The sequence below is a fragment of the Diadema antillarum genome, unplaced genomic scaffold (genome assembly GCF_040938485.1).
Source record: "Diadema antillarum isolate AM-2024a unplaced genomic scaffold, OU_Dant_1.0 seq00000696_RagTag, whole genome shotgun sequence".
NCBI lineage: Eukaryota > Metazoa > Echinodermata > Echinoidea > Diadematoida > Diadematidae > Diadema > Diadema antillarum.
In genome coordinates this window covers 2352501-2379271 of record NW_027271601.1, presented here as the reverse complement: position 1 = coordinate 2379271, position 26771 = coordinate 2352501, and the positions used below count along the sequence as shown (strand labels likewise).

The 26771-nt window shown below is 39.3% G+C and overlaps 1 protein-coding gene across 1 annotated transcript in view; it reads left to right on the top strand.

The window, feature by feature from the left end:
• LOC139737578 (AP-4 complex subunit epsilon-1-like) overlaps positions 1–26771 on the top strand; it is a 51412-nt gene that overhangs the window by 11200 nt on the left and 13441 nt on the right. Inside the window, exons 9-18 of the mRNA XM_071648260.1 lie at positions 512–634; positions 1617–1726; positions 2031–2173; positions 4014–4126; positions 4740–4840; positions 13825–14058; positions 17550–17642; positions 22735–22849; positions 25104–25296; positions 26543–26699. Of these exons, the coding sequence (XP_071504361.1) occupies positions 512–634; positions 1617–1726; positions 2031–2173; positions 4014–4126; positions 4740–4840; positions 13825–14058; positions 17550–17642; positions 22735–22849; positions 25104–25296; positions 26543–26699 (1382 nt within the window). The remainder of the gene's footprint in view (positions 1–511; positions 635–1616; positions 1727–2030; positions 2174–4013; positions 4127–4739; positions 4841–13824; positions 14059–17549; positions 17643–22734; positions 22850–25103; positions 25297–26542; positions 26700–26771) is intronic.

The following is a 26771-nucleotide window of genomic DNA, read 5'->3' as shown; positions in this document are numbered from 1 at the left end:
CAGGGGGCCCCCAGGGGGGCCCAAACCCCCCAAATGAAGGAATCGTTAAAAATTTCTCTAGAATCAGAAGTTATACAGCTAAGATAATACTATGAGTGAGTACATTAATGACTGTAGTTTCGAGTTTGTTCATAGGAGATCCAGGGGTGCCCCTCTTGGGGACGGGGGGGGGGGGGGGGGGGGGGTTGGTTAGGAAGGTCCAAATGGGGGCCTGAATCGTACATTGTCATCTTCTTCCTGAAAACCTCATGATAGATTTTCGTCAAACTTGGCAGGTAGCATCCTTAGGGGGTCAGGATCTCAATTTATCAAATGGGCACCATGCCCCACCCAGAGGGCCCCAGGGGGCCCCCAATTTTCATCTTCTACTTCAGAATGCCTGGTCAAATTTTGGTAGAGCTGTGAATAATTTAGATTAGTGACTGCGTGAAAGGTGAACTTGCGATACTCAGGTGAGCGCTAGACCCGCGGGTCTCTTGTTTAATGTTTCCATGCTCTTATGGTACAACAGGTGTGCAGTACGAGTGTATCATGACCATAGCTCGGATCCACCCAAAACCAGCCTTGCTGAAGAAAGCTGCCAACTGCATCTCACTGTTCCTCCAGGCATCCGCGAACAACCTCAAGTACGTAGGTTAGTATCTAGTCTCATCCATCCCCCCCCCCCCCCCATTCTCTTTGCCCAGCTCTCTGTTTCCTTCACTCACAGGGGTGTTCTATTCAGATCCTACCTGCCGGACGCAGTGAAGAGACGAGCCTTCACATGAAAAACATCTGGGGGCCATTTCATAAAAAGCGTTTTTGTCAGATTTTTTTTTCTCACAAACTATTATAAGCAACTGAAATCCTTGCACCTGATTGTACATTCTGTTGAAAATCATGAAAATAAAACCTTTGAATTGAATTGAAAATTGAAATATAATGCCCCCCTGATGAATACATAAAACAACACAAAGATTAACAGAGGAGAAAGTAATGGGAAGCTGACATTCTTTCTTCTTATTGTTGGCTCTTCTTTGCACTGATGACATGATGCTGATGCCTAATGTACAAAATGTTGTCTCTCCTAAATATCAGACCTAGCAGACTTTAGTAAGAAGTGGGGAGGGCTTGTAAAATATGCATACTGTTTCTGATGGGAATGAGCATCCGGTAAACATCAACTGAAGGTTGGATGTGGTCCACTGGTTTTATAGTTCATCAGTGGAAGTAGACTAGGGGTTGTAGTTTCTTATTTTTGGTATTGTCGTTTGATTTCTCATTGTTTGTTGTTGTTATTGTTGTTGGTTTTTGCAGATCGTAGTCATGTTGGTTAAACCGTAGTCTGTGATCAGGTGCTTCTGCTCTTTTCACTATTCTACAGCTTGAATCATTGTGTCTGCTCAATCACTGCCACACGAGCTGATCTAGCATCTTTTTCTGACTGTTACTTTTCATTGTTTCCCTTGCTTTGACACAGAGTTTTCTGTCACATTACCTAAGATTTAAGGGTGTTGTGCCTTCCACAAGGCATACCCAGACTGAACCTTCCAGTGCCAGATGACTCTGATGGAATACTAGTTGCTTTTCATTGTTTTCCCTTTCACTGATGCAGAGTTTCCTGTCATTTCATACAGGTCTCAAGGCGCTGAGTGCCATCCACAAGGTGTACCCAGACTGTACCCTGCAGCACCAGCTGACTGTAGTGGAATGCCTGGAGGATGCTGACCTCACCATCAGGAAAGCTGTGAGTGTTTTCACTTCTTACTTGTCTGACTGCAAGGTTGTTTGGTACATGTAAACCTTTTTTCTTCTGTTTTGTTTTTGAAATATGTAATTAGTTTTGTCCCCGCAATCATGCTGCTTGTGAGCTGATCACAGAAAAGTTGCGAAGGCTCAGGAAAGTTTGATGTCTACTTAAGTTATGTACATATTCAACTCTGTTGTCTTTGAGTTGATTGAGCACAGGTTTTTCCAAGGGACGCTTATGCCCACTTTAGATGCTTTGTTGTTGTAGTTATTGTTATTGCGTTACTCTTCTGATGTTGCAGACCCTAAATCTGTTGTACCAGATGTGCAACAAGGACAACATTACGGCGATCAGTGAAAAGCTGCTGGACTGTTTAGACGTGGCTGAGGAGGATGAGTTCAGCAAGAGGGAGCACATCCACAAAGTCATAGAGCTGTCTCACAGATATCCTTTGTTTTGGGAGAGCTTCTTTATTGTGTGGGTTTTTATTGGGAGGGTGGGAAGGAGGGAGCAGTTCTTCAGAGTGATATCAAAGGGAACGCAAACCCAAAGAGCAATGTGGATTGAGTGAAAGCAGCAACATTATTAGAACACATCAGCGAAAGTTTGAAGAAAATTGGACAGTCGATGCAATAGTTATGAATTTTTAAAGTTTTGCTGTTGGAACCGCTGGATGAGGAGACTACTACATCACAATTTGAACTGTATGATGTATGCTGACGATACTCAAGTTTATGTATTTATTGAAGGTGGTAGGCAAAATGATGCCATTCAGAAGCTACAGGCTTGCATTTCAGATATCAGGCATTGGTCTATTCACAATTGTCTCAAACTTAATGCAGATAAAACTGAGGTTCTTCATTTTACCAGTAGATTTAGACAACGTAATCAACTTGAATCTGTTACACTGGATGAAGGAGTTGTTAATACAATTGCCAACTCTGCTAGAAATCTAGGTGTCAGACTCGACAAACATCTTACGCTGAATTCTTACATAAATGATACTTGTAAAGCTGCATCCTTCGCACTCCATAAAATTGGGACAATACGACAGTACTTAAACCGGAAATCAGTAGAGAGACTTGTTCACGCTCATGTGATGTCACGTATTGATTTTTGTAATAGTATTCTGTATGGTCTTCCTGACATGCAAATAAACAAGCTTCAGAGGATACAAAACTCTGCTGCGAGATTGGTGACACATGCTCAAAAGCATGACCACATCACTCCTATTTTACATGAATTGCACTGGCTACCAATAAAGGTCCGTGTGCAATACAAAATACTGTCGCTGACTTTCCTATGCTTACAGGGTCTGGGTCCCACATATCTCCAAGACCTCATCCAAAGGTATCATCCGACTAGAAATCTTCGCTCAAAATCCAAGTCTCTCTTAGTTTGTCCCCAGACTGTCACCAAATTTTATGGAGCACGAACATTTGCTGTAGCGTCAGCAGAATTATGGAATAGTCTACCTGATAAAATCAAAGATGCTGAAACAATTGATTCATTTAGAAGAATGTTGAAAACATATTTATTTCTGCAATGATAAGGCTCATGGCCATCAGTGTTTCTCAGTGTCAGCTTAATCTTAATTTTCTATTGTTTACTTACCTGTCCCATTTTCACCTTACTTCCTTTTCTTGTATTGTTTCATTCTTAAAGTGCATAGAGACTTCTCCCTGAATGTGATATGCGCTATACAAGCACAGTTTATTATTATTAGAGGTTATGACGTATAAGTGGACAACAATATAAATAAAATATAAAGAAAATTCCACGAAAATTCATTTTTCATGAAAATTACAATTTCCATCAACTTGATACTGACATATGTTAAGGGTAGCAATTATTCCCCCTGCTTTCTGAAAGTGGTCAGTCAAGTGCTCTTTCATAATGCTAGAAAAGTGAATTTTTGTTGAATTTTCTTCATATTTTCTTTCCTCTGAAAAGAGTATTACTCAGTTCTTGTTTCCATCTATGTGAGTCTTGACTTCAGATCGAACCACTCTGACGGGTCTTGCTAGTCCTGTTTTACACATCACTTATTTTTCTTATTGTTGCCGAGGAAGAAAAAAAATGAAACAGTAATTGCATTGTGTCCCACCAGGGGTTACCATTTGATTCACTCCTCAGAATTTATATCAGAATATCGGCAATAGCATTACATTTATTCCCATATACCTACACTTTTTACCAACTCTTTATACCCACCCTTTGAAGACACTAGTCAAATTCATATGTTGGTTCATGGTGGATAGTTTGCCTTAACATGTGATGCCACGTTTCATCCTAGTTTGAGGTGGTATGTAGACAACATACTCAAGATTCTTCAGCAGGGAGATGACGTTGTCCCTCCCGACACCGTCAACAATGTCATCTGTGCAATACAAAAAGGTAATAAGTGCGCCAGTTTGTCTGGTGTCATCCTGAGAACATTTGCATAGAATTGCTTTGATTGAATCTGTTTCTGTGATGTGTTCAGATTCTGTGAAGATTGGCTAAAGCTTGCCGAAGAAGGCTTGCCCTACCTAGCAACATCTGATGAATGCTAAGTGAATTCATACCTGAGAAATTTAATTGGAGGAAGCAGGTGAATAAAATGGGTTGTTACTAGCGTGTAGGAAAATAGACATCCATGAGGGTGTCGCATCTCTCGATTCTGTACTCCAGTGGGTGAAATTCTTTCTTGATTTTTATTTCAATATGAAAGCTGTGACTTAAACATTTTTTAAATGTAAAAGCTGTGATGTATCAGTAAGTGAGAAACATGAAAAATATGATTCCATCAGGGGTCTGGCAGTTTGCGTTATGTGACTTTTCAGGTTCTTTCACTACTTATATGCATAAGAGCATAAGAGCATGTAACTTGTTTTCTATAGCCATATGATACTGTGAGATTGTGAATAAAGCTTTTGGAAGGGATTTAGTGAATTGATGTACCCACTATAAATACTGAATAACTTTTGCATTAATTGAATGGTCACTATACCTACATTGTATGTTTCAGACCCACTAGACCCCATCCTTTGTGGCTCCATTATCCAGCTTGCTCTGTCTGTTGCCAGTGAGAAGTCACTGACTGAATATTCAACCCAACTTGTGGCCTGGGTAAGTTTGCACAGCTGGACACTGCGTCCAGACGATCTCCAAAATTCTGGTAGGGGACTAACCTTGATCTCTCGCGCAGCTGTTTTCCTTGTAAGTGCACATGCTTGAAATGTGGTGGCAAATCAGGCAATTGTATAGATTTGCAATTGTGCGCCCTATAGCGCCAGGCACAGTGACCTAACGCACAGCTGAAATCACCAGCCATGATTTTGTCCCCCTTTCAGTGGGGATTTTAATACACATGTGGACGGTCGACCGTAAAACTCTCCAAACTGCCGCCGCTAAGTGGGGGTTCATCTGAACGCAGGGTTAGAGTAACAGTCCATACCAGTCTATTTAGGCTACAGCATGATATTCTCCTTTAAGTACAGCAATGACTTTTGGAATGTCAATGATGATATACCAGTGTACTCACATATTCAAATTGTTATGCATACCTCTATAACAAAGAATTTCCTTGACAACCAGAAAGCTTGCCAGTCGTAGTAACAACTAATGTGCATTCTTGGTATTGCAATGCATTGAGCATATACAGGTGATTGGAATAGCTTGTCACTGGGTCCATACAGAAAAATATCCATAATCTTGAATACATTAGTAAACCGACCTGTTCATCAGGTTCAGAATGCGGCCAATAGCAAACATGTAATTAGGTCATGCAACCATGCATTCATTTATGCAGCACAAACCTGATGCAGTTGTGCAGGTTTCCTCCTAGTCCACTGCCTGGACTGTTTTGTGTGATCATTTACCGCGCGCACACACCGCTATTCACAGCACGCGTATGCTCCACCGTACGCTCTTGTATTAATTTGCCGCGCACGCACGCATCTCGACCTCCAAAACAGTCCAGTCTGGTTTGCCAAGTCTCCCCGAAATATTTCGGAAAAAAATGGCCCCACCCCCACTCCCTCATTCATTTCGAGCATCCTGATTGGTCGATGAGATTGCGTCCAGCAGGCAATTTGTGGGATCGAAAAGAGTCGATCGATCTCTAATCTTGTAGTCTTATTGCAAACAGGTATATTGCATGTAGCAATATAACATACGTATTTTACGCCAATATTTGTATTAATCTCTACATATATTGATGGAATTTCAAAATTATTTTTCTTTTTATTAAAAAATGCTCAAATAACATATCTTAGAGATCATAAGAGGAGAATGAAAATAGAACTTATATAAGCCGTGCGTAAGATTAAGACTAACTTCTACTCGTTTCTATAATTGTTATAAATTAAGTTATAAATATCACAATAATCATCATTTTAAATCTATTTTTCGACAAAAAAATAATAATCTAAAAATCACAAATAATAAATTGATAAATACGTGTATTAAAGATATTCGCCCATTTAAAGCATCGTGACTTATCGTACATGTCAATTTCGAGGTGGCTTTTACTTCTCGATCGGGGATCCCCCGAATCGCGTGTACAGCATACAGCTGCTGCTGCTTGTGTAACAAATGTGCTTTTCGTATTGATTCCGAGTCTTGGTTTTCCGACCAAAATCTGTGCAGCATTTCAAGTATTTCCTCCAAACCTTGTTTCCATGATCAATGGATGTCAACATCAGCGTCTCTGCGTCGCTTTTCTGACAGTGATAATGAGAAGAGCATTAAGTGCAATGTGCTACTGAGAAGCTTGGATTCGTTGACGGTTTCGGGGAGCAGCAGCAGAACCAGAACTTAGAAGTCCCTACTACACGTAGACCTACTCGTTTCTCCGTGCGTGGTCATAGACTCATGATTTTGTTTATCTCCATGCCGACTGGTTTCGGCAATAGTGTGGTGTTCCAACTTCCAAGCTGCACCGTTGTGCGGTGATATTCTTCGCAAACTAGATCTAGTATCTACATGATGGACCAGACTCTCCGAAAGCTGTGGCTCTTGTTGTCATGCCTTTGTCTTTAATTTCGGACCAGATGAGCAGGGCTATATGGATCTTGCTTGGCCTGCGTGACAAGTCGGAGACTCAAGTGAAGCGGCCTAGCGGTAAGCTAATCTGATCATTTAACGTTAGATCTATCCAGTTTCTACAAATGATTCGTCAAGGCAACTTTCATTACGTGTCTCTTGTCTTGAATTACAAACTGTAACTGTAGGCCCCTAGTTGAACAACAAAAAAAAAATGATTGTAAAACTAAATGTAGTTAAATGTCTGGCCTCTGGGCCGGGTAGGGTAAACACATGTCAGGCTTTAACCCCGTCGCGGGGCGCTGTCTTTACGGTACGTATTTGTCCGTATGGGGTCGCTGCTGCGGTTAGTCAGGCTTCTACTACAGTACTACTCTTGTGAGTGTTCCTAGGTGTACTGACCTGAGTCAAATCCTGTGTAATTGTAATAAATTATTAACACTGTAGCTGCACTGGTTTAATTGTTTTGTACAGTAGCAGTACAGTAACTACTGTAACTTTCTCGCATACAAATGCAATTACACATAGGCCTACTGCCTTAGCTTTAATCTGTGAGCCACAGCCTGTGTCTCGTTGGCTTTGCTCCTCTACACAGACAGAGGAGCAATCGAGACACACGCTGTGGCCCACAGACTAATTCTTCATGTGCATGTACATTGAGAAAAACTCAAATAGGAACATGCTTCAGTATGCAAATGTACTCATACTGAAAGGGGACAACTTTGCACAACAGGGAATGACACTAGAACCAGACAGGGTTGCCTTTTGAACACTTTGATTCGGTCTTCGGTACCGAATCGTCAACATAGGTCCTCTGAGGACAGTCGCCATCTTTCGTTCTTCTTTCCGCCCTCTCTTGGCATATCTGTTATAACCGTTTACACATTATGTTCCCTTACAATACTTGTTCATCTATAGATTAAAATTATGCAGTCTTATGGCTATGCGATTTGCATTGAAGAGACTGCAGGCATTATTAAAATCACATGTGCAATGTAGAAAATGTTTTTTTATTTTAATCTTACTGGTGTTTTTTTTTTTTCTTATTTTTCAAATAGGGGGACTGCATCTGGAGACACCAAAGCATTTCGAGCAGTGTATGGAAAATTGGGTGAATTACGATCGAAACTCAAGTCGTCAGTCCCGCTGTTGCCCTGACAGCCACTGCAACCAGAGATGTGCGTAGCGGTATCATCAAAAACTTTGCTCTTCGCAATTATGTATGGGTAAATCAGTTGCCGGACAAGCAAAATATAAAACATGTCGTCAAGTCTGCTGCAAGAGATTTAGATACAATGTTCAAGTGGCTGGCTGATGACTTGAAGATCCATGGTGCATGTTGTGAAAGGATGATAAGAAAAATGTGCAGTGATGTGTATGCGACCTTTATGGCACTGCTTCCAGAAGGTTGCCACAGGTATGTTAATAAGTTTATACATGTATGTACCACCGGAACACAGAAACTGATATCCAAAAGGAAATTGTTGACAGCATGGTATTAACAGATGGTGAAATCAGAGTTCTGGGCCCCATTTCATAAAAGATGTTAGGATAGCAACTTTTGCTGGAATGGCAACTTCCAATAGCAACAGCCAATCAGGAAGCTGGATTCTTGTCGTTACCTTGACAACTGCCAGTCCAGCAAGAGTTGCTGTCAGATCAAATCTTTATGAAATGGGGCCCTGATAGCTACCATTGCGTCTGGCCTGGGTGTTGACGTAAGCAACGTACACAGTACGGTTTTGTGTGGATGCCCAAGTGATCTAGACGATTATATCCACCTTTTAAAAGCACTCAATTTTCAGGAGTTATCAGATATACTGGTAACATGAAGAACCATGTACAGCTGTACAGCTGTACATCGGAGCTGAGATTTTTTTTTTTAAATGAAAAATGTCACGTATACACATGTACATGTAGCTTAGCTTGTACCTTTGGGATTTGAAAATTGTTTTTTAGAGAATTCATATGATTGTTTTCAAACAAGAATCCACTGTGGGTGTTTTTCCTCCTTAAGGTTTGTAATGGTGAGTGGTTGGTACATTGGTTTCTGGTGTACCTGAATTTTTGGACCTGAATTTTTGCAGTTCCATGCTACATGTACAATAATTTTCTTTTTATCACTGCAATTACTGTACCTTGCTCTTATTCATAGAAGCAAATACAATGTACATTTGTACACACCTACTTTTCATACTGTACTTTATTTTTTAGGCGTGAATATTTTCATTTCATTGGACATGTTGATGGGTACATATCGTAATTACAAGTGATAAAATTATGGAAAAGTTGAAATATCTTAGTTCAAGGTTGTGTTTTTGTGATGTAGTGGATTACATGTACATTTACATACAGACCATGCCAAGTGGGGATGGGCTGTGTGTTTTGGGTGTTTGGGTGGGTGTTTGAAAATTGAACTGTTATGCTGTTTGTCTGCACATGTAATTGTACATCGCATGTTCATCTATGCATACATGTACATACAAGTGTACACATGTTTAGAGTATGTTTTTGAGTTGTACAACTACCAAGAACTTGTTTACATATACTTTCTTTACATAGAAAATCATTCATGAGAAGTACAGTATGTTCTTTGGCCCATTTTGATAAAACTAAAACTAGTTCTGTTAATGCACTTTAACATTTGTACCTATAGTTTGAACTGTGTAGCAATGAATCTATTTTCTTTTTTGAACTTTGAAGCATTTTTTTTTTAAACCAAGAATTGTTATAAAGTGCAACAAATGAAAAAACGAAGATTTCTTTGTCATAACTTGTAACCAGTTTGTGTTAATCCTGTGTTTTTGATGTGTAATGAGAGTCTACTACACATGGTAATCAGACTGAAAGGTGACATATCAAATTATTTCTCTGACATCAAAATTCAGAGTCAAACAGTTTACAATGTATTTTGTTTGAAATAATGCACTGTTGTTGAACAATGATCGTGAACTATCATGAATATACAGCAAATGTATTGTATATTACAGTACTTGTACATGTACATGTACAAATGAAAGTGTATAATGAAGGAATTTCAAGAGCTTGGAGAAACAACTGAAATATGCCTAATATTTTATCAACTATAGAACATTTTATTTCAGTTCCTTATGAGTACTTGGTGGCACAGAATATCCAACTTTAAAGGACAAGTTCACCTTCATAAACATAAGGATTGAGAGAATGTAGCAATATTAGTAGAACACATCATTGAAAGTTTGAGGAAAATCGGACAATCCCTTCAAAAGTTATGAATTTTTGAAGTTTTTGTGTAGTAACCGCTGGATGAGAAGACTACTGCAGTGTATGAATAACTTAGATGTCACATGCGTACAACAATACAAGGAAAATATAAAGAGAATTTCACAAAATTTCATCTTTTGAAAAAAGTACACATTCCCTTGACTCGTTACCGACATATGTTATGGGTAATATTATTCCCCCTGCCTTTAGAAAGAGGCAAGCCAAGTGATCTTTTATTATACGAAAAAAGTGAAAATATGTTGAATTTTCTTTATATTTTCTTTATACTGTTGTACGCATATGACTCACAAGCTGTAGTAGTCTCCTCATCCAGCGGTTCCAACACAAAAATTTTAAAAATTCATAACTTTTGCATCGATTGTCCAATTTTCCTCAAACTTTCACTGATGTGCTCTACTTATATTGCTGCATTTTCTCAACCCTTATGTTTATGAAGGTGAACTTGTCCTTTAAAGACACTTATACACCTGAGGAATTATTTTGAATGTCCTTCCCAGAGTGACAACTTTTTGAACTCATTATTGACAGTTGGGAGTGGGATGCTAGCTTTGAAACTTCCTTGGTAGTTGGTACAACGTTAACAGTTTTACCATCATGGCCAAATTTTTATAATGAAGGCTTAAGAAGTAATGTGATTAAAAAATGTACAAGTTATACATATGCTCAAATTACACTACTCGTAGTCCATTTGTTTTCACTTTGCTGTCTGCTCTAACTGTACATGAAATAATGAAGACTATATACACAGTGTATGTAACAGTACATATATTGCACATAATGTACATGTACACTGTACATTGTACATTTCAAAGTACAATAGTGATAAATTGATGTATTTCCTGACCACACCTCAACACTGAAGAAAAAAATCTAAACTTATTTACCAATAATCAGGTGCCATAAACGTTGAAAAAAGTAAAGTCTACTACACTGTACAGCTGTATGTACAAAGTACATATACAATGTTTTGATTTGGATATGATTTGTAATAGGGGGTTTAATCAAATTGCTAACATGTGAGTGTGTGTGTGTGTGTGCATGTGTTTGTGTATGTTCGTGTGTGTGTGTGTGTGTGTGTGTGTGTGTACACATGCGTGTATGTGTTTGTGTGCGTTGTGTGCATGGCCCACACATTTCCCAAGCATAATTTCACGCTGATATCCCCCTTAAATGTTTGTGAATTAGAAAAAAACAAGTTGCTTTGTCAGACTGTCTTTTGATATGAATAGGCCTACTTCATCTTGGTTTACTAAGTTTAGCTTTATTATCATGAAGACTAACAAACAAAAAAAGAAAAAAAAAAAGTGACAGGGTGTTCTTACAACAGGGATATTGATCTGATTGTCTCTGTTACAGAAATTATCAAAGTGAATAGTTTCGGTCTAACTGCCCAGTAAGCCCTACATGAAGTGGTAATAAAATTATAAAAGTTGTACAAACTTAGCGCAATTCTTTAAATTTAGACTGCTCTCTAAAAAAGGCACCTTCTGGTTCCTTACATGTACTTCAAAACTTTGCACTACAAATTGTGTAATGTGTTTGTACCCTATCCCCTTCACCTCCACCACCCCTGATCAGAATAGGTATGCTTGATATCTTGTATACCATACATAGCTAAGTAGCGGTTCATAGAACCTACATCTCACAGCCCTGAGCTTACATTACAAAATTACATTGTTATTTAGTGGGCCAGATAATAGTGAAAACAGGTGCATACAAGTGCCTATGTCAATTAAAGAATTTCTTTAATTTCTGAATATTTCATCATACAATATTATTAAGGAAGAATAATTGATGACAAAATTATTTCCTTTAATGAATATGATTGGCACAATCCCCCCCCCAAAAAAACAAAAAAACAAAAAAACAACATAATGATCGAATTTGATCCCCTTTACTAACAATAACATCGCCAAACAAATCTTCCAACTTTTCTTGAGGTCCACATCTCACGACCTTCACAGAGTTCTTTGCAGTTTTATGTAGTGTTTGGACGTTAGAAGTGGCACATCACAAATCATACATCGGCGAGATGGCGATTTGTAGCTCGCCATTTTCAATCTCAAGAATAATATTCAAGTCATCTCATCATCGAATCTGGGCACAACAAAGTCCAAAACACCACGTGAAAGTAGGTCGGACATGACTGCAACCATAACTTTCAGCCAGTCAAAAACGTTGCACGAATCAGCTGTGCAAACAATGCATGGTACGGATCACTGAAGAACTGAGTACATGTATCGCATTGCATTGTGATCAAAGAGTTGGCTCTTTGATTGTGATAATGTGTGTTGTGCAAAAATGCAGGCATCTCTGTTACATAATTAGTAATTGTTGCAGATCGCAATTCACGGTGCAATGCACACAGCTGGCTGCAGATCGATCGATCCCACAGAACTTTTCTGTGATCGATCCCTTAGTTTTCATGCATACGCAATGAGCTTGCGAGAGATAGGGCATTACGTCAGCATACCTAATATGAACTTTTGACCCTACGCACTGTCAAACCATTCTGGACGTTTTTTTCGGACAGGTTTGTTGGCGCCCTCATCGATATCGAGCGGTTACAGGGGATAGCGCGGTAAGCTGTGGAGCGCGCGTGGATGCGTAATGATAAGAAAACGTCCAGAATCTGGACTAGTTTCCTCCATGGGTGCATTTATAAGATTTTTTTTTGTGGCCAGAAACAGTGTTTTGAAACACTGTTTCTGGCCAAACAGTGTTTCTAGCAAGAAAAAAAATCTTATAAACGCTAGCCGTAAGTTGAAACAGTGTTTTGAAACTCTCTTTTGAAACTCACAAAATGGTGCATATCAAAACAGTGTTTCTGCAGAAACAGTGTTTTAAAAATCCTATAAACATGACCGCGATCTCAAACACTGTTTAAATGATGTCACAATGCCTTGTGCATGCCCTGTTTGACCTTTTGCTGAAGAACAAACTGTGCAGAATGAGTTGCGCAATGGCACAGTCTGAGCGAGAGCCCCAACACGCTCGGGGGGAAAAAAATCTTAAAAACGCTCTCCTGACAAAACCTTGTTTCAAATCTGTGTACCAAAACAGTGATTCTCGGCACGCAAAATCTTATAAACATGGCCCAAGACAGTTGAAACATTGGTATACTTGATACTGCATACATTGATGTGTGGATGGAACCCCTATCACAATTTACAAAGGCATGCCTCCTTTTTGGGGGGAGGGGGAAGGGGAGGGGGGTGGCATTGATTGAACTCTGTTACATGCCACACCATGTGCCATGTCCATTTTCTTCCTTTGCAAAATCAAACCCCGTTTTGACAGAGCCTTTAAAACTAGAGTTACCGTGACAACGTCCGGGCAATCTTTGTTTTTTACCATGCCTGTTTAGACAGTCCAGACTTTATATTGCTTGGACATTGTCACTGTAAGTTTTGCCAAATTCTACCCTAGCCAGCCAGGATAATTACCCCAGAATTACCCCAACAACCTTTCTGTTAAGATGCTCTCAGGGTAAAATTCCGATGATACACTCAACATGCATGCACAATAGTCCAGACAGAATGACACACCTGTGCCAATCACGGGCATGGACAGGTAGGTTGTTACAGAAACCTACCAGGAGAAGGTTTTCTGTGTGTGTCTAAAGACGGTACCCCTTGCTGTCCCCTGTGTTTTTATTGCCCGGGTGAGGAAATTTGTTCTCCAGACATTGCCACAACATTGCCGAGATTAAAACAGAGTTTCAGTGAATTGAAGGGAAATTGTTTCTCTTCACTTTCAATTTGCTATTCTGCCCCCTTCCACCCCCCCCCCCCCATCTCCAGATCTTAGGAGAGCATGGCTGTTCTGAGAGATCACCAGTGCCAGCCTCGGAGATGCTAACCATCCTCTCCAGACTTCTTGTGAGGCGCGGCCCTCTTACAACCCAAACACCCCACACGAAGGATTGCGTGCTGGCTGCAATCACCAAGGCTGTAAGTAGGAGTGGGCTGGTGACTGAGGAAGCGAGGAAGATCACAACAGGGATGATGGCGAGCAAATTTGTGGAAGTTAGGCAGGTAAGGTTTCTTTTCGGTTTCTTTTCGGTTATTTGTTTATTTGTGTTGGGGGGGGGGGACGAAGTTTACCACAGCCTCTGTGGTAGGCATCATTTTGATTTCTTTCTTCTCTTGCATTCACCCCTTCCTGTATCGAGGGCACATTCTAGTCTAGGTAAGAACAATTGAGGGTATCGCCAATACATAGGTGCCGTGTGCAGAGCGGCATTTTAGATGCATTGTGGGATAGCTCATGGGACATACTTGCCCCGGTTTTGGCTGCACATGCACTTACATCACGCTCTGTCTTTATAAAGAGGTATTTTTTGTTGAAGATTTCTTCGCTTTCCATTGTGTGACCAGCACATTGAAGCCTTGAAGTTGTGAACCATGACTCTAGTTACCGCAAATCAGTAAAGATTAGACACTTTCAACTCTTTTAAACTGAATTATAGCCATGAAAAAAAGGGAAACAACGGAAAAGCAGACAAAGAACTCCATTGAATCGTATGGGAACTGCGACTCGCGTGAGACAACAGGAAGCGAACAAGGGACCGAGGAATCCCGCAGTGCACCTGTGACAGAGCTCTTCAGCATGCGCAGGAGTTTTTACGTCATTGGCGATAGCAAGAATTGTTTTGTATTGATGATTGTCCCCGCCGAACGAGTTCGAGCAGGGGACTATGAAACGGGCTCCGTACGTGTGTGTGTCTGTGTGTCCGTCCGTCTGTCCGTCCGTCTGTGCGTCCGTGTGTGATCAAAATGTTCAATTTGCTACTTCTCTGTCATTTATGAGCCAATTTTGATTCTGTTTGCTTTATATGATAGCACTACATGGGAGCTTTGAAACCTCTACACAGAATTTCAGTTGTGACCTTTGACCTTGACCTCTGACCTATATTGTACATTTTGCTTCAAAATGCTACTCCTTCGCCATTTCTAACCCGATTTTGATTCTGTTTGCTTTATATGATAGCACTACATGGGAGCTTTGAAACTGCTGTACAGAATTTCAGTTGTGACCTTTGACCTTGACCTTTGACCTATATTGTACATTTTGCTTCAAAATGCTACTCCTTCGCCATTTCTAACCCGATTTTGATTCCGTTTGCTTTATGTGATGGCACTAGGTGAGGGCTTCAAAAGTTCTACACAGAATTTTGACCTTTGACTTCTTTGACCTTTGACCTTGATTTTTAACCTATATTGTACATTGGCTACAAAATGCTACTCCTTCGCCATTTCTAACCTGATTTCGATTCCGTTTGCTTTATGTGATGGCACTAGGTGAGGGCTTCAAAACTTTTACACAGAATTTTGACCTTTGACTTCTTTGACCTTTGACTTTGATTTTTGACCTATATTGTACATTTTGCTACAAAATGCTACTCCTTCGCCATTTGTAACCCGATTTCAATTCCGTTTGCTTTATGTGATGGCACTAGGTGAGGGCTTCAAAACTTCTACACAGAATTTTGACCTTTGACTTCTTTGACCTCTGACCTTGATTTTTGACCTGTATTGTACATTTTGCTACCAAATGCTACTCCTTCGCCATTTGTAACCCGATTTCGATTCCGTTTGCTTTATGTGATGGCACTAGGTGAGGGCTTCAAAACTTCTACACAGAATTTTGACCTTTGACTTCTTTGACCTTTGACCTTGATTTTTTACCTATATTGTACATTGGCTACAAAATGCTACTCCTTCGCCATTTCTAACCCGATTTCGATTCCATTTGCTTTATGTGATGGCACTATGTGAGGGCTTCAAGATTTCTACACAGAATTTTGACCTTTGACTTCTTTGACCTTTGACCTTGATTTTTTTACCTATATTGTACATTTTGCTACTAAATGCTACTTCCGGCGGGGACATACAGTGTATATTACGCACCGCGTAATTTCTACTTTTCCTTGTTCTATATTTGAAGTGTTTTATTTTTGTGGCCGTATAAAAGAAGCGCTTAAACGCTTTCAAGCAAGTTACCCTGAGACTGATGGCTTTGAGTCCCTTCCAAACAGGACTAAGCGATGAGGGTAAAGCACCTTGCCTAAAGGCACAGCTGCTGCTGTTAGAGGACTTGAACCGAGGACCTCATGACTTAGAATCCCTAAACTTATCCACTGAGCCACAATTGCTTCTCTTTTCATGGCTTTTGTTCAAAGGTTAAAGTAGAGCTGGGTCTCTTATTTGTATGTTGTTAGATCAGTAGTGTTGGACTTTAATTTTTGTCTCGCCCACCGGAGGTGAAGGCGAGACTAAGGGATCCAAATGGCGTCCGTCCGTCGTCCGTCCGTCGTCCGTCGTCCATCACAAATGTTAAAGTTTACCTGCAAGACTCTCTTATGATGCATAACTTGGCAACTGTTACAGCAATGGCAGCCACACTTTGGTGATAGAAGCACTAGGGGTATCTTCATGTTATGGTGTTGTCGGAGGTCATGTGATGATGTCAAAGGTCATTTGAGGTCATATATTAAAGAGTATGTGCAAGACTCTCTTTTCTATGTTAAAGTTTACCTGCAAGACTCTCTTTTGACAAATAACTTCACATAAGTTGCTTGGATTACAACCTAACTTGGGTCATAGATGCACTGGGGGTACCTTCATGTTATGGTGCCGTTGGAGGTCACAGGATAAGATCAAAGGTCATTTGAGGTCATACATTAAAGTTTACTGGTAAGACTCTCTTATCACATGTAACTCGACACATGTTGCTACAATGGCAATCAGACTTGGGTGATTGTAGATGTCTCTTGGGAAGTTGAAGGTAACCACAAGGTCAAAGGTCACAGACAGGGGTCAACGAACTTTTAGGGCCCAATATTAAGTTTTTAGGGCGCATTTCGTTTATGGCTCATAACTTTTGATCCCTTTGTCCGTTTGTGACCAAACTTGGATGGAAGATGTCCCTTGGGGAGGTGAAGGTCGTCGCAAGGTCAAAGGTCACAGTCAGGGGTCAACAAACTTTTAGGGCCCAATGTTAAGTTTTTATGGCGCATTTCGATTATGGCTCATTACTTTTGATCCCTTTGTCCATTTGTGACCAAACTTGGATGTTAAATGTCCCTTGCGGTGTTGAAGGTCACCACAAGGTCAAAGGTCATAAGCAGGTCAATTAACTTCTGGGAGTTATAAGAATATTAATTCCTTGTACGCGAATGGGCGAGACACAATTTGGCACTTGCCTTGTTGTTTTCCTTTGGCTTGTTTCAGCATACTAGGCTAATTTGTGTGGTTAAAATTGTTTGAACCTGCTTTAAGGAATGCGTAATTCTATGTAACCCAGCTATGCTCTTACAGTGTGTAATATTCAAATCAACTAAAATAAAATGGGATGTTTAGTTAACATCATTTCTGGTTCATATAAAGTTTTTAAACAAATACAGGATTTGTGTTTCCTTTCCAAATAACTATTGCAATTATTCATTGAAAATACATGTTTGCTGACAAAAGTACGAGCTTTGGAGATAACAAAAATTTCTTACCCTCACTCATCCACATTACAGAGAGCCAGTGAGGTGAAGATGTTGGTCGAAAATGGTGACTGCACAGAGTTGCTAGGCAGCAGCCAAGTGGATGCAGCTGTGCAGACCGATCAGGTATGAATTGTATAATCATGTATCGGTCTAACAGAGGTACAATGATGGGCGTGTCATAGCCCTCATGAAGTCCACAGGAAAAAAGAAGTTTTTTTTTTAAATTCCCATGGTAACTGACCCTATTTGCTTGTATTTGTAATTGATGGCATCCAGATGATACAATCTGTCAAGGTTTTTTTGTTAACTTAGGTATAAACTGTGATTTTATGTGTTGCGCACCTGTGTGCGTGTGTGTCAGATATAATCTACTTTTTCGTTTCTTTTTGCTGTTTCATCTCTCTCTCTCTCTCTCTCTCTCTCCTTTCTTTGTCATGTCTTTATGCAGTGTATATGAAAGTGCAATAGATAGGTTAAATCTCAGTGCAATATCACAAGTTCTGTCGCCCATTAATGGTAATGAAGAATTTATGGAGATTGATCAGTCTTTTTATTTACCTGATGAATTCAATGACAAGGTTTCCAAACACTCCCTGTGCAATTTTTTATAGATGAAGTTTCTTCTGTTTTGAACATTGTAAATAGGGAAAATAAAATGATATATCTGGTTGGTGATTTTATTCTAAATTTCATGACTTTGTGAATGTATGTGCAACATATTCTCTGTATTCACTTATTCATTATCCAACCCGTGTAACTCCAAAATCTGGAACTTTATTAGATAATATATTTACAAACAATATAAGAAATATATTTTGTGGACTTATTTTGGCTGATATCAGTGATCATTTTCCTGTATTCTGTGTTTCTTATGATGAAATTAAAGAAAAAAGGTGTGTTTCCTTGAAAAGACAAATAAATGAAATGAATATTGTACAGTTTTGTAGTAATTTGGAAAGTGTTGATTGGAACTTTAAGTCATTTGTTCCCAATTGTTGTTATGATGAGTTTATAACGAAATTTGGATGTTTGTATCACAGATGTTTTCCTTTGTGTGAAATTAAAGTAAAATATTGAAAAAATAAATCATGAATTAAGAAGAATTTGATGAAAATGATAAGGAAAAAATGGAGATTATTTAAGAAATATATGAATGATCCTACTAAATATGGGAAAAAAGTTTATAAAAGATTTAGAAATAAAATAACAAATGAAGTAAAGAAAGTGAAACGTGAACATTATAAAAAGAAATTTGATGGTTTTAAGGGAGACATAAAGTCAACATGGAAAGTTATTAATGATGCATTCGGTGTGAAATCTAAAAAACAAAATATTATAAAAATTGATATTGATGGTGCATCAATGACTATTAAAGATGATATGGTTGAAAGATTTAATGATTATTTTGTTGATGTTGGTTTTAATCTTACAAACAATGTGCAATATTCAAATCATGATTATAGTTCACAATTGACAAGAAATGATAAAACGGCATATTTTTTCTCCAATAACATATAAAGAAATTATTGATATTGTGAATGATTCAAAGAGTGGAACCAGTGTAGGATATGATGATATAGCTGTTGATGTTGTGAAAAGAGTGATTCATGTAATCTGTTCTCCTTTATGTTTTATATTCAATTTGTGCATTTCCAATGGCGTATTTCCGGATCAACTGAAGATTGCGAAGGTAATTCCTGTTTTTAAAAGTGGTGATATTTCTAATTTGGCGAATTATCGTCCGATATCTGTTCTGCCGTTTTTTCCAAAGTATTTGAAAAATGTCTATATGAACGACTATACACTTTTTTCATTTCATGTAATCTTTTATCAAACAGTCAGTATGGATTCCGTTCGTGACACTCCACTTCTACAGCTCTTCTTGATTTAATACATAAAGTTACAACAGCAACTGATTTGAAACAGTATACTATTGGTTTGTTTCTTGATTTAAGCAAAGCTTTTGACATTCTAGATCATTCAATTTTGCTAAATAGATTAGAAAATTATGGTATTCGCGGAGTTTTGTTAAGATTATTTAAAGATTATTTGTCTAAGCGTTTTCAGTTTGTAACAATTGACAATTATAAGTCTTCGTATAAACGCATTCGTTGTGGAGTGCCACAAGGTTCCATTCTCGGTCCATTGCTATTTCTGATTTATATTAATGATATTGTTTGCTCAAGTAAAATTTTACAGTTTATTAGCTCACCTGAGCCAAAGGCTCAAGTGAGCTATTGCGATCGCCCTTCGTCCAGCGTCCGTCGTGCGTCGTGCGTCGTCCGTCGTCCGTCGTCCGTCGTCCGTCGTCCGTCGTGCGTCGTGCGTAAACTTTTTACATTTTCATCTTCTTCTTGAAAACCCCAAGACCGATTTTCATCAAACTTGGCAGGTAGCATCCCTAGGGGGTTAGGAACTCAATTTGTTAAAATGGGCACCATGCCCCACCCAGGGGGCCCCCAGGGGGGCCCAAACCCCCCAAAATTAAGGAATCTGTAAAAATCTTCTTCTCTAGAACCAGAAGTGATAGAGCTAAGTTAATACTATGAGTTAGTACATTGATGACTGTAGTTTCAAGTTTGTTCATGGCAGAATCAGGGGTGCCCCCCTTGGGACCCAGGGGAGGGGGGTGGGGAAGGGTTCTAATGGGGCCTAAATTGTACATTTTCATCTTCTTCTTGAGAACCCCATGACCCATTTTCACCAAACTTGGCAGGTAGCATCCCTAGGGGGTTAGGAACTCAATTTGTTAAAATGGGCACCATGCCCCACCCAGGGGGCCCTCAGGGGGCCCAAGCCCCCCAAAATTAAGGATTCTGCAAAAATCTTCTTCTCTAGAACCAGAAGTGATAGTGCTTAGTTAATACTATGAGTTAGTACATTGATGACTGTAGTTTCAAGTTTGTTCATGGCAGAATCAGGGGTGCCCCCCTTGGGACCCAGGGGAGGGGGTGAGGAGGGGTCCTAATGGGGCCTAAATTGTACATTTTTATCGTCTTCTTGAGAACCCCATGACCCATTTTCACCAAACTTGGCAGGTAGCATCCCTAGGGGGTTAGGATCTCAATTTGTTAAAATGGGCACCATGCCCCACCCAGGGGGCCCCCAGGGGTCCCAAACCCCCCAAATGAAGGAATCTTTATAAATCTTCTCTAGAATCAGAAGTTATAGAGCTGAGATAATACTATGAGTGAGTACATTAATGACTGTAGTTTCAAGTTTGTTCATAGGAGATCCAGGGGTGCCCCTCTTGGGTAGGGGGGGGGGGGTGGTTGGAAGGGTCCAAATGGGGGCCTGAATTGTACATTTTCATCTTCTTCCTAAAAACCTCATGATGGATTTTTGTCAAACTTGGCAGGTAGCATCCCTAGGGGTCAGGATCTCAATTTATCAAAATGGGCACCATGCCCCACCCAGAGGGCCCCAGGGGGCCCCAATCCCCCCAAATTAAGGAATCTTAAAAAAAAAATTGGGCCTTTATTGTACATTTTCATCTTCTACTTGAGAATGCCTGGTCAAATTTTGGTAGAGCTGTGAATAATTTAGGTTAGTGACTGCGTGAAAGGTGAACTTGCGATACTCAGGTGAGCGCTAGACCCGCGGGTCTCTTGTCTTATTTGCAGACGACACCAGCGTGTTCATGTCACATAACAATTGTAGTTATTTAGTGGATTTGTTTGATCATGAATTGATTTGTTTGAGTAATTGGTTGATTAATAATAGATTGGTGATAAATGTAAGTAAAACTCAGTTTATGGCATTTGGAAAGAGAAAATTTGATGTGAATGCCATTTTGTATTTTAATGGTCAAACAATTTCTTGTTTGTCTTGTGTAAAGTCTTTAGGAGTGTATATAGATGACAAGCTCTCGTGGCATGAACACATTGGTGTCATGTGCAATCGTATTGCCAAAGGTATTGGTATCTTTTATCATCTGAGGCATTTCCCTAGATATATTCTGATTATGTTATACCATACCTCATTTATTTCCCATATCAATTATTGTAATGTGGCCTTGTCCAATGGAAATGATTTTTGTATGAAAAAATTGTTTTTATTACAGAAAAAAGCTATTCGAATAATTTCCTATGTATCTTTTAATGCTCGCACTTCTATTTTTTCATTTGAAGCTTTTAAATGTTTATGATATTAATAGATATAATCTTGCAATTTTTATGTATATGTGTTCAAAAGGTTTATTGCCCTCCAATATCTCTTCTAAATTTGTATTGAATAGTAATGTTTATGCTTATAACACCCGTCGTGCTAATGATTATCATTTATGTTATGTGAGAACAAATATTTCTAAGAATACAGTTTTTTAAAGGTCCATTAATGTGGACTGAAATACCATTTGATTTGAAAATGAAACCGTCTTTGAATAGTTTGAAAAGGAATTATAAATTTTACTCCTGAATTCATATTCTCATTCAGAATGATTATTTCAATTGCACTTATATATGTCTTTTGATTGGTTCTTCTCACCTGTCCTTTTCTTTTCTTCTTTAGTTTCTTTTTTATACTCCCGATATATTTTACACAGTATTCATGTTTTCTAGGGGTCAACGATTTACAAGGCTTATTGCTCTTCTCGGTTGACCCCCCATTTACATGAATTTATGCATCGGCTCTTGTTCTTGTTGTAGTTTTGTGTATGAGTGTGTATTTCTTTTGATATTCATATATTTTTGTATCTATGTGTTTTCTGTTTGATGATTTTACGTCGAATGGAAATAAATTTGAACTGGAACAATTTATGTATGCTGTACTTGAGTCTCAAATACATGTGATACGGCATTCACTGACACATCAGAATTTCGTCGATGAGATAGTTGAGGAAGAACACACAATAGCCATCCCCTTATTTTCCTAAAAATACACCAACATGACATTGTGAAGTATGAGGACTTCTATGTGTCTGATGGCATATTAGAATGTGGTAATACCTTACACCCTACTCCACTTATCTATTCCCATCTACAAAGTTTGAAAGCATATCACAGACTTGTTACCATTTTCTGTTTAAAAAATAATTTTACAAAGTCTTTACTAGGTGCTTGAAATTAACAATAGAACCAGGTACTGTGCATGGGGGTTGATCCCCCCCCCCCCCCTTGTTTTGTACTGGTAATAATGATGAATGGGGTTAATAAACCATAAAGGAAGAGAATCAATGTGGATTGACAGTGGTAGATTTTTTTCTCCTCTTCTACAGCTTGATTGGACTCTGTCCTTCCTGGATGAGTATGTGTCAGAAGCCCTGGAGACAGGGGCAGCCCCATATAAACCTAAGCAGCAGAGGTCGGCCGAGAAGCACAACAGCCCTGAAGGTAACAACCGTGCCTTGATGTAGCAGTACATCAGTGGGGATCCAAATGTCTGACTCTCCAAACCACTTCACACTGTCAAATAGTCTCTGCAGGCACATTGCAGTTTTCTTGGAGATTCACAGCTTTACCTGTTTATTCATTTATTGTTGCTCTTTGGTGTGTTTGAGAGTTTGCCTTTTTTTTTGGGGGGGGGGGGGAGAGGCAGGTGGTGTGTTTTGTTTTTGGGCATTCATACTTCATTTTGAGTAAGACTGTATCTTTACTACCAGGTATTTTGTGTTGCCTAGGAAGGTGCATAAGTATCAAGATGGCGAACTGAACATTAGATGGTTTTATGTCTTGATTTGAACAGGCATGAGATTTCCCCGCGGATCCGCGGATTTCCGCGGATTTTTAAATTCTGGGGGGAAAATACACAGTCGGGATAATTTCCGTGATTTTCCCTTTTCTTTTTGTTCTTTTTTTTTTTCAGCCACCATATCTCGCCGTACTATTCCGCTGCGTGTGTGATTCCGTAATACTAATAGCTGTGATGTGTCGGCATTGCATTGTGTGAATAGTGATGAGTGCATTTGTCAGCGGGCAGCTGTGCGATGTTGCATGCATGATGATGCGTGAAATGGATGTGAAACATGCGTGTCGATCAACTTCTAGCTAGCTTGCATAGCGCAGTGTGGTGTGATATGATGCACACATGTGTGAGGCTGTGGCTGCGTATTTGATCAAGGAGCTTCGGCATGCTGCCACAGCATTCAGCGCAATGCGCTGTTTTTGCATCCCGATGATTACGTTGGCGTGACCTACATTTGTCATCGTGATTTTGTGGACCGGTGAAAGTATTTTTTTCTTCGACGAGAAATTGAAGACCCTCGATAAGGATGACCCTCGGCCTCGTGTAGCGGATATTGACAAAAATGTCTCCAATAAGTTCAAGTGGCAGTGGTTGGAATATGAAGTTGATCTCCTAGTCCTAGCACCAGTTTCGTCTTCTGTGATACATCATCCACCGCAAGGATTCGCTTTACATTCTGGACTTCATCCAACAATACTTCACTTGGTCTACACTACCTGTTTATGGACTTAACCAGGTCTACAAATTTTTGTACCTCCTGCTACAAAGGTATAGATGTTGCATGGACGTAGAGACGGTCAACAATGCTGAGCTGCATGAATGATTTATTTTCAGCTGTCTTACATACATGATTCTCTACATGGACCATGATCAGCAATACTTTGCCTGGTCTGCGCACTGTAAACTGTTATATGGACTAAAGACAGCCAACAATGCTAAGCTGTGATTTATAACACCTTTTTTTGTACCCGTATGAACTGAATCTAGCAAGACGTTACCTGGGTGTACATTACTGTGATTTATTATGACCTCACATTTGAGTAGGTCCTAGGTATAACAGTTAAGCATATTCCTTCCTTTAGATTTTGCAAGTGTCATTCATGAGTTCAATTATCACAATGTTTCTCTGTAGAATGTACCTCATAACAATAGTAAATTTCAGTTGTAAAATGCATTAAAATGATTTTTTTCATACCTTAAATTTCAATAAGTCCTTACCGTGGCAGGGGGGACACCCCCCTCCCACACCCTCCCCCCGCTCGGTCGCTCCGCTCTCTCGCAAAGTCCCTCCTCTTTTTTTTTGACTTTTCTCTGTCTCATGCCTAAGGTGAGCAGTCTAACCTGCAAAAATTGGCCAAACAATATTACTGTTCTTTGAAACAAACTTGTTGATAGATAGGATACTTTATCATCTTTCCAGAGTGTTGTGTCTTGTATAAGATGTTATTTTTGCGAGGGTGTAATTTTCACAAACTTTGTTAAACACATTTGGACAGAAAATTTAATAACATACGAAAATGTCGCTATAGAGGGTAATGGTGCACTTACAGTAACCTCGGTGTCAATTCGCGAAAACAATTTCTCATGAAAATGTCTGTGGCCTCCTCATTTGAGATATCTGTGCACAGAATTAATAGATATACAGTATTTGTTTGTCTGTTTGTTGAGGACGGTGGGGTGTTTAAGAAATATTGTCTTCTTTGTTTTATTCAATGTCTCTTCTTGAATGCCAGCTGGGATGCCAAAGCATTTAAAGCACCCTATACCCTTTCCTCATCTCATTCTTGGCATGTTGTACATTAAGTGATGTCAAGGAAAGAAAAAATCAAGTCCTGAATCTTGAAACAGCATCTTAAATTGTTTTGTTCAATTACATTTTATCCCTTGGTCTAACATTTGCAGTGATGAGACCTTTCCTAGCTGGTCTTAACTTCAAGCCCTATGCCTCACCCTCTACCTCGTTGCTGACAGCCACCGAGTCATCGGACTCTCTCCCCCCTAGCAACCGGGATGCTGCAGGCATCACTTCTTCCCCTCAGCCCTCCCTTAGCTCAGGAGCCACTGGCAACAGCAGCGAAATGGAGGATGTGGGAAGGTACTGCCTGTACTCTAGTTACACTATTTACCCAAAAGCCAATCATCTCAGTATCTTCAACTCTTCATTTGACCAGTTTTGTTTTTCATGTTCAATTGAATAGATTGCACACCAAGTTCATATCTATATGTTTGTCACATTGTGTTGACTAGCAGAGAGAGAAAGAGGATGTCAAAGTGTATGCATTATAGATACCTGTACTCAGGAATGTGAAGGTTTAATCAGTATCACTTGCAAAGAGACAAAAATTGCCAAAATTTTGAGCTGTCTTTAATTTTCCCATGCCTTTCATGACATTCGTAGATTATTTGATGCACACAGATGGTTCTCAACATGGCTTTTAAAGGGTTAAAGCCCCTTGCTAACATTTGCAGATAGAAAAAAAAAAGCTTTAGTGCTTCAAAATAGTTCTGAAATGTAAGTTAATTAAAACTTAATAAAAGAATAACAACCTAAAAATATTCGTTAGTATAATCAATGTTAAATATTGTTAGATATACAAAATATGAACAATAGTTTTAATAAAAGAATAGATCTAAAGAATAAACCGTCAAATTAGTGATATTTCCCTATATTTATGGCATTGGTGCAACATTTTTGTACTGTAGTGTGTTTTGTGATACATCTGAACTATACAGATTCATCAAATGTGATAATTCGAACATTTTTTTTTATCACTGCTCCCATTGTTTAACAGTGGCTTGAAATTATCATGTGAGATCACTCATGTTTTATGGTAAATTCTTGATTTTTCATTCTTTTCCATTGTCTTTGCTTTTTTCTGCCATGAGAGCATTCAAAATGTTTGAATATCCACTGATGGACTGCAATAAATGATGAATCAGGCTTAATAAATTGTGAAATACATGTGCTCATACAGTTTAGATTATGAATCTTTGTGTCCACGTGTATGGGGGCTTGCACCTTTAGGAATTGAACCATGGATGGCTTAACCCGTTAGGTGCCTATACACTTTAGCAGTTTCTGGTCAAGTCATGTTGAGTAGCATTTGTTTCCTCTAAGTTCTCTTTGAGGAGATGTTTGACAACTCACTTGGATGGAAGATGCCACAGTCCGACAGTACTTCGGCGAGATTGATGTGAGAGATAATAGGAGGATTTTGCAATCTATGTTAATTGACAGTTAGTTTCGGAACATTTTTGCTCAATGGGAAAGAATGCAAAGCCAGGATATTCGTTGATGAGCAATTTTAAAGACTTCATGGATTTTGTGGTTGTTTCCTCAGACCAGTGAAGCTGAAAACAGAAGGGGTAAAGAAAGTCTGGAGCTCAGCGGGGTACAGCAGGCAAGCCGAGGTGCGGAGGAAGGTCTCTCCAAAGGAGGAGAGAATGGTAGAGGAGACGGAGGAAGAGAAGCAAGCAGGATTTCAACCCCAAACCCAGGTATCTCTCTTGGATACTCCTCAAATAATTTATATTCTTGAAAAGTATTCTGCATGCGGTGTCATTGCTTCA